Source organism: Podarcis erhardii, assembly GCF_964252035.2.
Source record: "Podarcis erhardii genome assembly, chromosome: 7".
NCBI lineage: Eukaryota > Metazoa > Chordata > Lepidosauria > Squamata > Lacertidae > Podarcis > Podarcis erhardii.
The window spans coordinates 42,567,029-42,579,647 of NC_138511.1; the positions used below are offsets into that span (position 1 = coordinate 42,567,029).

Genomic DNA, 12,619 nt, shown 5'->3' on the forward strand with positions numbered 1-12,619 from the left:
ATAGCGTCTAGATCAAGGGAAGTAATAGTGCCACTGTATTCTGCTCTGGTCAGACCTCACCTGGAGTACTGTGTCCAGTTCTGGGCACCACAGTTCAAGAAGGACACTGACAAACTGGAACGTGTCCAGAGGAGGGCAACCAAAATGGTCAAAGGCCTGGAAACGATGCCTTATGAGGAACGTGGGCATGTTTAGCCTGGAGAAGAGGAGGTTAAGGGGTGATATGATAGCCATGTTCAAATATATAAAAGGATGTCACATAGAGGAGGGAGAAAGGTTGTTTTCTGCTGCTCCAGAGAAGCAGACACGGAGCAATGGTTCCAAACTACAAGAAAGAAGGTTCCACCTAAACATTAGGAAGAACTTCCTGACAGTAAGAGCTGTTCGACAGTGGAATTTGCTGCCAAGGAGTGTGGTGGAGTCTCCTTCTTTGGAGGTCTTTAAGCAGAGGCTAGACAACCATATGTCAGGAGTGCTCTGATGGTGTTTCCTGCTTGGCAGGGGGTTGGACTCGATGGCCCTTGTGGTCTCTTCCAACTCTATGATTCTATTCTATGATTCTATGATTCTATAATAAAAATCTCAAGGCCAAAGATGGGGAACCTGCAGCCTTTCAGATGTTTTTGGACAGAAAAAAGAGACATCTTTGACATATGTCCTGGTCACAGTTTTTCATTTATGAGCTCTATCTAATCAAAAAAGCTGTGACTGTATTTTAAACCCAAAGGCTAGTGTCCACCTCTTCTATGCCAACTGCATATATTTATGAGTGCCCTGTTTTTCCTTCCATTTCTCGTACTCTCCATGAGGAGAAGCTGTGCTCTGCTGCCCTTCCTGGATGTCATCACTCCGTGGCCAGGAGAGAAGGAGTTAACCAGGGAAGCGGATCTCAGAAGCTCTCGCAATGGAGGGCCCTGGAGCACGCAGCATCCTGCCTGCCTGCAATGGAATTCTTGTCATGCTCCGAACTCCGTGAGTTTGTTTGTATTCTGTGCACAGCAGCACAGAGCCTGCTGTCGGAGTCATGCTGCGAGAAAGGGCAAAGCCCTGCCGAGATGAAAGAATGTGAGGCACTGGTAGAGCCTCCCCTGGCATTTACACCTTTAAAAAAGAACAACAGAAAGACAGAAAAGGAAACCCACTCAAGGGCTTTTTTTTTTTTTTGCAGAGAACTCTGCTAATAAGCTCTTCCTCAACAAGAGGCAGGATGGAGGCAAGCCAAGAGTTCTGGGAGAGGCTGCAGAGGAGCTCTCTCTCACACACCTGCTTCAGGTACCTAGAAGGCAGGAGCCTCGGCAAAGGTAGCCTTCCATTGACGGATGCCAAGCCACTCACTCCTACATCTCCATTTGGCTACTAACCACTAATAGTGCTGTTGAGGGACCTGCATGGCAAGCTCCCTGCGCTCCCTGGGTTTGGGCACACAAAAGTCAAGCTGGTAATTAAGGAAGTGGGCAAAGCAAGAAGTGCCTGCCTTGAAGCACAGGTGGTTTTTTATAATGTGCCAGAGCCTTGATTCCCTGTTGTGCAGATCGTACTGGCCCTGTTGTCACCTCTCCCTGCAGGCAGAAAGGACAGATCAGTCACTGGAATGTGCAGAAATCTCTGGGGTGTGTGTAGACTGCAGGCTTTAAAATCAGATCAGGTGCAAATCTGGTATCCTAAAAGGATGGGCCTCCAAAGGGCTATATCTGAGCTGGGTGTTTAATGCACCCCCATTGTTCAGCCTCCTCCAAGGGTCTTCTGTGGGTTCCCTCACTGTGAGAATTGAAGTTACAGGGAACCAGGCAGAGGGCCTTCTTAGTAGTGGCAGCCTCCCTACATATAAGCAACTATCTCAGTAGTGGCACCCTCCCTACATATAAGCAACTATCTGACTTTTAGAAGACATCTGAAGGTAGCCCTGTTTAGGGAAGTTTTTAATGTTTACGGTGTTTTTACTATTCTGCTGGGAACCGCCAAGAGTGGTTGAGGAAACCAGCCAGATGGGTGGGGTATAAATAGTAAAATTATTATTTTTATTCTTAAGCGAGAGCTGACTGAACTGCCAACTACCCAACCCTCCTAGGAATGCCACATGGTGATTTGTCTCTTAGCTGTAGTGCAAAATATTTTACAATCCATCTCTCCACCCCCCCATTAAGCCATATCCATCCACAGAGGCACATAGCCCTCTCTTCAGACTAGCTGTTGCTCCCCAGCAGCATACTGCCTCTAAACATGGTTCCACATGGCGAACTCAGTCTCTGAAAGAAGCCTTATGCAGTCAAGATACAAGCACAAAAAGATTTACAGAAGTACATTTTTTTTGGGCGGTGGAGGTCTCTAAGGAGAGGTGGGTAGGAGACGCAAAACAGCCCAGGCCTGAACATACACAGGGCCATGGAATGCTGGCTTGACTTTTAGAACTGAAGGAAAGGAAGACTGAAAACAAGCAATGAGGTGGAACGGAATGGAATATTCTGAAAGAAGACATGGCTGGCTGGCTAGCATGCTGAAAAGGAGTACTTTGCACTGCAACATTTTGTTGCATGTCTCACTTATGATGACTAACAGCCACCAAGAGATCCATCCTCTATTAATTTGTCTAATTCCCTTCAGAGCCACCCAAGCCAGTGGACAAGACCACATTTTGTGGCAGTGAGTTCCATAAGTTAATTATGCAATGTACTCTGGGATGCAGATAATTTTGGGCAGTCCTGAAGCTCCAGCCATCTGATTTCATTGCGTGACCCTGAGGAAATAAAAACGTTCCTCCCTGTCAACGTCCGTCAAGGTGCTGTGGAGAGTTTCTAGAGAAAAAAAAACAGGTCACCATAAATAGGAAACTCCCTTCCTTCCTTCCTTCTTTCCTTCCTTCCCTTTTCCTACTTTCTCTCACATTAGCATTTAAGTATTTATAGGCATCCCTGCAGATGGTGAAAAGGAAAAAAGAGAGTCTGCCATGCCACTCAGCAGCTTGAGAGGCTGAAGCTTGGCAAAAAGTAATTGCAATAACCAAGATGCTGGAGTTAAAACCCCTTTGCTCCACTCCTGCCCTTTGCAGAACAGCTCCGGGATCAATTACACGTCTAGCTAAAGCAAGCAATAACTCTCTTCCCGCTACGCCCATGCAGTGACCTTCCCGTTGTCTCTCGTGAATGAGCAGGATTGTTAAATAGTCCACCAAGGTAGCAGCGGCTGGGCATAGTGGCAGTGGTGCAGAGGATTTCCTGCAAAAGGTGTCCAAGTAGCCCTTTTATTTAAAAATAGAGAAGCTTCCTTCACCAACCACTGTAAGCAAAGCGCTGCAGCCACCCTCCCTCCCCCCCATTTCTGCTTCCATCACAATGCCATTAGTTCTGAGTAAATATGTTCTCAATTGTCTTGAGTGAAGCCCACAGGGAGGCTTCTGTTGAAAGCAAAGAGCCTGGGGCTATCACTCCCAATGATGTTATCTGCCCAGGATTACAGAGTGGGAAGGAATCAGAAGCCCTTAGAAGTCAGAGGCTTCTTCTTCTTCTTCTTTCACATGTCCTTATCAGCTGGCTGGGCAAAACACCAGAGTTAAATAAAAGGCTAACTGCTTACAAGGCATTTGGCCTTGAACTGGGGAGGTTGCAAACAAAGCCACTGCTTCCAGACACTGGGGTGACAGAAGGCAGCGTGGGGAGGAGGGGGAGAGGGGATGAAAGCTTTAAAAACTGAGAAAACAAAGCCCTGGATACTGTGATATTATTTCTTATCAGATTCCACCCCCACCTCCATTTTTGGGATGCTGTTTTTCCTTACATGCAAGGAAGAGGAGGATCATAGGATGTTGCCTGCTACAGAGTCAGCTCAATATTCTTTACAGTGCTTTCCAAGAGTTTCAGACTGGGGACATTCCCACCTCTACCTCTGAGCCACAGTGGGCCCTTGCCAACCAACCTGCCAAGCCTTGAAGATGTGAGTGTGCTACATGAAATAACAGAAAATGAAAAAAGAAAGAAAACCTTTATCAGATGTATGAATGGAACTCAACGTGTACGGCTGTGTCATGACTCCAGAATATTATGGATTCAGAGGAAGTTTCTGCATGGAAGAGTGAAACACCTTCAGAGCCAGCCCCTGAACTATCACCTTCTACTACCCTAGAAATGCTGGCACAAAAGCAGCCCATTGCACCAGTGCCTTTCTGGCTTGAGGAGATTCCATTGCCTTTCTCTGACTCCATTGCCTTTCTCTGGCTGGAGTCAACAGGCATTAAAGCAGGCTAGGTCCCTTTAACTGAAGAGACTCCTCTCACCAAAGGCACAGCTGGAGATGGAGCTGTGTTTAATGTTTCTTTTGGGGTTGCCTGTTACTGAAGCAAAATTTGAGTCTTGCTTCTATATGTCACCTACCTAGTCCTAAACTCTCAGTGGAGCTGTCCAAAGTGCTATCTGCATCTTGCTGATTTCCTTCTAATGTGGAGAACCTTTGGCCCTTCAAAAGTACAACTCCCATTAGTTCCAGCAAGAATGGCCAATGGCAAAGGGATGATGGGAGTTGTAGTTCTCAAATGCCAAAGGTCCCCCACACCAAATATATGTGAACATACCTGGCTTCTATTACTACAACTTGGGAAAAGTAAACTTGTCTTCTTTGACCCTGCCTTGCTGAAGCCAGAACTTTGCACTGCTTTGTCCTGCCTGACCCTGACATGAACTCCTGCTTGGGTCAGAACCCCCATGCTGCTGTGGCCATTGCTTGGAAAAGAACAGCTGAGGTTATGGCATAGCTGGTTATAACCTAAGTTGGAGAGAGAAGACCATATATTCTGATAGCTGGCTTTTGAAAACGTAAATATAATGCACAATCTAAACATAAATTTGTGCTTGCTAGTGCATCAAAGCTTGAGCAGTAAATGAGGGACAATTACATTTTCTTTGTGCAGTAACTACCCATACTATCCTGAGAGACTGGATAATATTATTCAATGAATTTCAATTTTGCAGCTGCTCATTTCAACGGTCTCAGGGTTTCTTTTGATTGAAGTACAGCAGCTATAAGGCCAAATACAGATTTGCCCAGGGAATGGCCATCTTTAATGTCCTATTTAGGAATGCAGGGAGCTGCCTTATATTCAGTCAGACCATTGATTCATCTCAGTGCATACTGTATACACTGACTGGCAGCAGCTCTCCAGGGTCTCAGGCAGGAGACATTCCTAGCCCTACTCAGAAATGCCAGGGATGGAACCCAGACTGGAGGCCTCTTATGTATTTTTGTATATATTTGGGCATTTAGAAATGGCTTCCAAGGCAGTGATGTCCTTCCTGTGGAACTGAGGAAGCCCTGGTGGCCCAGTAATGGTATTCCTCATTTGCTTCTATCATATTCCCTTGTGAGAAATCTACTGGGGACTGTGTGCCAGTGATAGACAGGGGCAGAGCCAGTGGTGGGCAAGCCCCGCCCCCATTCCTGTCTCTCTCCCACCACCAACAGGAAATTAAGTTGAGGTCTGCACGTGACCCCTAAGCCAGATGTTCCCATCCCTGGGCAAAGCCAGAGTACAGTTCCTTGCTGCTGGAGCTAATTAAGTTAGGGGACCATCCATAGGCAAGGATATGTCAAAAGAGACATAATCCTAGAGGTCAAGGCTAAGCAGATCTTCCCAGTCCATCTGAGTTAATCACATCATCCCACCAGGCCACTTTCTGGATCTCAACCTCTGGCTACTAGAAAGCTCTCCCTCTTCCCAGCCTTGGGCGTGTGTATTTCATGCAGCAGGCTTACCCTGCTGATAAGTCATATGCAACATTTGCAGGAGCTCATAATTAAGCAATAATTTAAAACAAAAAAAATAGTATTAATCGAATTTATGACTGGGAGAGACAATGTAAACAAACATGGGGAAAATATTGCATGCTAGGATTTTAATTAGACATGTTCCTATTTATAGCTTGTGCCGAACAGGCGCAAGTGATTTCTATCTCAGGTGTGAACGCCCATGAATGGAAACAAATGCCCACCCCGGAGTGGGGAACACCTGCTTCTCTCTGGGGATTGGAAGGAGCCAGAAAAAGCCACTGCCAACTCAGTGTAGTATTGCGGCGTGCCATCTGCTTAACCTTCTCTGTGCTAGCTGGCATTGAAGGGAACAGAACAAGACCAGCCAAGCTCAAGCAAAGGGGTGTTTTTGTTTTGTTTCTTGGGTCTTCTATCCTCTTAGGGTTGAAGGGCAAAAGGACTCACAGGGGAATGAACAGAACCTTCAGGGCTAATCACAGAACAGATTGAAATTCTGTGCCAATATGACATCTATTCTACACCTGAATGGATTCTGCAAATCAGGCACATCTGCAAATCTTGCATAATTTATCCTTCTTCTATGAGCCGTTGGGGGAGGGCCAGGAGTTTAGCAGAGCACTGGCATTCTGCCCTTGGACCGCCAGAAGTCCTGGTCGGTTGCCTTCAAGGGTCTAAACATTTTTAAACTTGACCTGCCACAAGGAAATCCATCAATGACTGAAGTGGATACTGCCAAGTAGTTCCACAGGTGCAGATAATTATGTGGACTCTACCAGATTTACTTTCCTTAGGTGAAGGGGGAATTATCTGCTGTGAAAAAATATTCTGAGGCTCATGAGGAATACAGTGACAGCTGTTTGATTTAGTAGTTCCTGAACTGCAAAGTGTTAAGAAATGTTAGATTTAAAAATAACTATCATTGCACATTAGTGCCATGTTCATGATTTGAAAATCCCCCACTGGCCCCTTTTTGGTATACTCTCAATTTTGCTCACAGTCCACCAGCAGCGGGCAGCATCCAAATTTGGGGAAATGTGAAAAGCAACAGACAGAACCTGCATCCTACCTAAACAATGGAATCATCCACACTGCAATCCACACTCCAGAATGTGTCTGATTTACAGCTGCGATCCCTAAAAGCAATGATATTCAAGGTGCCCTGCAAAATGTCTGAGACTGTTGGGTAGAAAAGCAGAAAACTGCAGAAATAGCAGGAAAAAAAATTCTCGCATCCTCTGGGTGCCTTCGCTACTTAGAAACAACAATTAAGATTCTCAGAATGGTGAAATCAAGCAGTCTGTTCTGTGTGGTGCACAATGCATTTGCAGAAACTTGCCAGGCAGCCCCACTGTTAGGAAGAGAGGTAACTGCTGCAGGCTACAGAAGCTGGGCAGTGGGACTGTATCCCCCTGACTGGAAGACAGATCACTGTGTGTTATACAACCTGTCCTGGGCTCCATAAACTAGCTTGGTACCCTCAGGTATCATGGACAATGTTGTCCCACCATCTGTGTTCAGGCAAGATTCAACCACTAGTCCGGTCAACTCCCCTGTGTGTGCATGCACCATCTTATCCTTTGCCTCAGGCTGCAAGATGTCTTGGGCCAGCCCTGGAAGCTTAGGGTATGCGAATATTTATTTTGGACCTATAAGAAATGCATTTGAGAGGTAGAGACTGGGACTTCCGTAAAAGGAACTGTAATATAAACTCTGAATACCAAAATACAGGATTTGGTTACATGCAAAAGAGCAACATTGATCGCATTTATGTTTTCTGCACAGCTCAAAAGCAGGGGAGCTTAATAGAAATGAGTCATCGGTTTAAAGCCCGCATCAAACAAGTTAAATAACTCTTACTTTCTTAACGACATATTAATCAAACGGCATTGATTCTTGAATCAGATTCCGTTACCAGCCAAGGCCTCTATCTTCCTGGCCCTGATGCAGGCATTAAGGGAGTTTTATTCTGACAGATACAATATAGCAATCAATAAAGTCTTATTATATGGAGCTGATATACATGGATTTGCTTGCAGGATTTATGCACCACTTTCAAAGTCGGCACTATTTCATGTCTCTGCCTCAACCTGTAATTGAAAATAAATCTCACCAAATACTCCCAGGTTCTACTTTCCTAGACGTGTGGGCAAATGTGAATGGAGCGAGCCTATCCGCAGGGAGAACATAGCTCTATGATCTTGCCTCTCCCTGCCACTCATGCTGCACAGCGTGCTTTTCCTTTGGGAGAAATCCTTTGCACAGCGGGAGGGGGATGCACATAGACACTCAAGATGAAAGCCCATCTTTCAACCAAACTAGTGTAGCCACTCTGCGCTCTTATATTCACTTCCACAGAGTTACAGCAGGAAAAGCTCCTGGCCGACTATGTCCGTATTTCAAGGTACTGGGAGAACACAAAAGCAACAGTTGGATTTATGAAACCGTGGACATGATGCTAATGCGCTAGGAGTGCTGCTTTTCGCCCCACCATTTCGTAGCACTTTGCAATTTAGGAAGTACCGTACTCTTCGTGAACTTCAGAATGCTGCCTGTAACTGCTTGAGTGATTTTGTGACTACTTACACTGAATTCACCTGGGTCGCTTCTTCTTGTGGAGAACAGTGGTCTTCGTGATGTGGACTGCATTTATTGCATTTTATGGGGCTCATGTATAAAGGTCTATCTGAACCAAAGTGACCTTTCACATCCCTCACAGGAACATGCAGTTTGTCATCATTCCATGGATAAGTCAGAATGTTAGTGAACATTTCATGACACCACAGAAGCTCAGCCAATGACAGGGAGAGTGTTGTTCACACACAGCTAGCTCATCATATGTGGGGTTGTTTACTGGCATGTCAAGACGCAGAAGAAGATGCTTCTTTATATAAGTAAGAGCCTAAACAGTTGCAAGGTGAGCCAAGGCCAGCTACATTATTTCCTTTCATAAATAAGCACACACAGACACACATCATTAACAGCCCTCCATTATATCCATGGGGCATTTGTTCCCACCTCTAGCTCTCTTTCTGACCCTGACAGACTTTAGCTACCCTATCTGCCTAGAACTTTGGAGCTCCATCTTAATGTGGCTCAATCCATCACCAAGTGCAGCATGTTAGAATCTGCATGTGCTTTCTCTGCTAGCGATTATTCTTCATTTGCTGACCTGCTGGTTTCTAGGATTGTCATTAGCAATAAGCAAAATGCTCAATTATGGCTCAGAAGTTATTAGAGGCAGAGCAGCACACCGTCGCCAGGTTTACTTTGCTCCAGTTGTGCTCCCACCCCAACTGAGGGCCAGCTTTCACATGCCCTTGAAGAATGCCTCATCAGCAGCCTTGCCACATTGGGCCCATGCCCAGGATGGGAAGGGGGGACATAAGTGGCCGTATTCAGACCTAAGTTGGGTAAGAGTATAGTTCCTTCCCTTGTTCACTGCTGCCTTTCTCTATCTTTTCTCTTTATGTGACTAGGACTGGAAAAATCCTGAGTGCCTGGTTGCACAAGCAGTTAAGACTCTAATGCTGGCAAGTAGGATTTTAAGGCATTTTCCCCAAGCCATATAGAGCTGTGTCAGTAAATGCCCCTGTTGCAGTTATAATCTGCTTCATTTGCATTCTTTGGAACACCATGGCAGTAATTAACTCTGTTTAACTCATTCAAATGCTTCTTCTAGAACTCATTTTGCTGCTGCTACAAAATGCTTTGGAGTAGGTACCTCTCTGGGATTCATAATGATAAAAGAGGAAGAGCATGCTGCTCCTCAGTCTTCTGTGTATGGCTGGGTATGTTCTGTGCACCCACAGCACAACAGCAGAATTCAACCTTCTGAGTATCTCAGTATTTGCTCAATTTCTTTTTTAAAAAGTTTGTAGCCCTCATTGCTACGGGGATCAAGTTTCAAGACACAAGGACAGTATCTGCTAAAACTGCAGAATACAAGTGGGGAGCTCAGTACGACTTTCAGTTTGAAGAGCTGGTCTTTTCTCGGTGAAGGACTGTGATGCATGCTTTACATGGAAAAGGCCCCAGGGTAAATCCCTGGCATCTCCAGGTAGGGCTGAGGAAAGCTCCTGCCTGAAATCCAGGAGACTGGCTGCCAGCCTGTGTAAACAATACTGAGCTTAATGGAGCAATGGCCTGGCTCAATTAAAAGACAGCTTCCCTATATTCATTCCTATGCCTCCATACAAAATAGTTTTCTGAATAGCTAACAAGGCAGTTTCACCAGCAAACCTGCATCGCACTGTGGATCAAGAGGTGTCAGCTCTGGAAATATGTTGCCTACCATTAATTTTTTTTCAAAGGATCCAAAAGGGGACAGGAGGAAAATTGGGAGGAGGGGAAGGTGGGGTGCAACCAGAGGGAAACAATCAAAATGCCATCACTCTGTGTCAAATGAGATTAACAGTGGTAGGACGGAGGGTGGCTTCTGAGGCTTCTCCAACTTGCCTCTAATTCAGAAGAGCTGTCATTTTCTCCCACCACCACCCCGCTGCCAGCATTTCTTGCTTGGAAGTTAAAATTTGCCCAGCGAAAGGGTTAAGTTTAATTTATACTGATTTCCATTTAATATCATTCTCTCCCCGTAGGAGCCAGCAGCTGTGAGCTGATTGTAGTTTCTCATTATGCAGTCTGTATCGCTAATGGTCTGTGACAAAGGCATGGCATCTTCCAGGCCATACCCCCGAGAGCCAATTAAACACACATACTCCCTTCCTGTTTGCAATGCATTACAATGAAATTAAACTGAATTTCAAAATCATTTTCTCCTAAAGACATCTCTTTACAATAATTAATGCATGCCATTCGTTTGCATCTGAAATATTCATCAGGAGGGTCAACTTTTTAAAAATCCTTTCGTTCTTTTTTTTTTTTTAACGGATTGCCCCACAATGCTGCATTGCCCAGTAACATCAAGCCGCAAAATCTCGCTGCTCACAGGAGGACTGCGGCATGAGGAAAACTTGCCAAACTGCAGCTCTCATTTAAGTCACAAAACCAACCACCCAACCACAAAATGAATAGAACACACACAGTAAAGCCACAGAGAAGGCACCAGAAAGTCAGGTTGAAGCACTTAAGTCGGTTATTAATGTTATTATTATATAGCATTTTACTGTCCAAAGTGCTTCACATATGCTATCCTGCTGTAATCCATACAACAGGCCTGCATGGTAGGCCAGCATATTATTCTAATACTGCAGATGAGACGCTGACAGCCACTTGATCTAGAACACTCAGCAAACTATCACAGCAAGATTTGAACTGGGGACATTGTTGGTTTGCAGCTCATTTTATTTGGTGCCATGCTTCATGATAGTTGTCTTCCTCTCACATTCCTCCTCAGCCCAAATTACATTAAACAAGCAGCGATACAGAAAGGAAGTGCCCCCTGTGTGCAAACAAAGACCTGGGCAGGGGTGGGAATAGACTGAGTGACAGGAATGAAATTAACCAGACACCCAAGCTTTCTGCAGCCTACAAGATTAATGACAACCAGGGCTGAACGAAGAGAGAACAAATGTCCCATGTGTATACACTTACACTGTCGCTAGTAACATGAATAGGAGAGAGTCAAAAACGAGATGGCTTTGGGTAAAGAGACTTAAGAGGCCAAAATGTAACTCTTAACTGGTCCCCCTACATTCCAAGGCTCTGCTGAGGGATGGAGCTAGCAGAAGGAACCATTCCATTTTTAGGGCACAACTGTATGGCATCCCCATCAGGGGTGGGGATATTTAGTTCCTGAGACTTAACTCAGCCAAGGGTTCATATGATCAGTGGAGAATCCTTGACTGAACCCTATGAGCAAAACACCACTTAACCATATTACTGCTGCAGACAGAACACAAGGAGGTCCCAGCAGGGCTTGGGTTCAAATCCCTGCTCAACGTGGAACAGGAAAGGTAAGTGGACACCGAATGGGAACTATGCTACTCTTGACTTGTTGCAAGGGCAAATTGAGTTAGGCAAGTCCAGAGTTATTTGCATACAAGAGATATAAATGATATATTAATTTATGCTTAGCTAACACGGTGCCCTGCAGATGTTGCTGAATCACAACTCCCATCATCCCTGATCATTAGTGACGCTGGCTGGGGCTGTTGGAGATGGCGGACACCACGATGTCTACTCCTGTATTAATATATCAATATTACTAACACTAGTCCAGTAACTTTGCCCAAACAGCAGCCAGGCTCAAGTGCTGCATCAGCTCCTGGTTCCCAGCCAAACACACCAGGGCTGAAGATCTTTCCCATAGTCTTGTGCCATGAACCAATGTAGAGGAGTCTTGCCACAGGGCACATCGCACTAAGACTCTCTCACTTGGGGGTCCTATAAAAAATGTAGTTAGCAGTCTTATGTCAGGTCAGTTACTCTGTCCATCTCATCTCTCTGGCTGGCAGTGGCTCTCCAAGGTCTCAGTTACAGAAGGGACTGTCCTACCACTGGCTACCTGACATTTTTAACTGGAGGTGCTGCCAGGAATTGAATCTTCTGCATGCAAAGTGAGGCGCTCCAGCACCTCCCCAATCAAGGTACCTGTTTTAAACCAGCCGTCAGGAGTGAAGGCATCCCTGGTCTCCTTAGGTCTGTTCCAGTATTCCAGAAATACCGTAGGCCCCTTCACAAAGAGCTCCCCTTCTTTGTCGTCCAAACCTGGGGTCACCTGGGGAAACAGAGATGCCATGTACTCCACTGCTAGCACAAGTTGCTTGCACCCATCAACCCAAAAGAGCTGCACTCTAGCAATGAAGCAAGGGGATCCTGACCCTCCCAAGGCACCTGCATGACAGAGCAACTGCAGCCTTCTCAAACCTATCCTGATTCACAATACCAGTCCTAGAGCAAAGATGGC

The 12,619-nt window shown here is 45.5% G+C and overlaps 1 protein-coding gene across 6 annotated transcripts in view; it reads right to left on the reverse strand.

Annotated features, from left to right (window-relative positions):
* Nucleotides 1–12,619, reverse strand: part of ACSF3 (acyl-CoA synthetase family member 3) — a 63,969-nt gene that overhangs the window by 14,533 nt on the left and 36,817 nt on the right. For 5 of the 6 annotated variants that reach the window (XM_081868376.1, XM_081868375.1, XM_081868372.1 and 2 more), the window contains one exon: nt 12,304–12,430. The exons of the other annotated variant lie outside the window; for it this stretch is intronic. In XM_081868376.1, coding sequence (XP_081724502.1) covers nt 12,304–12,430 — 127 coding nt within the window. The remainder of the gene's footprint in view (nt 1–12,303; nt 12,431–12,619) is intronic. 6 annotated transcript variants of the gene reach the window in all.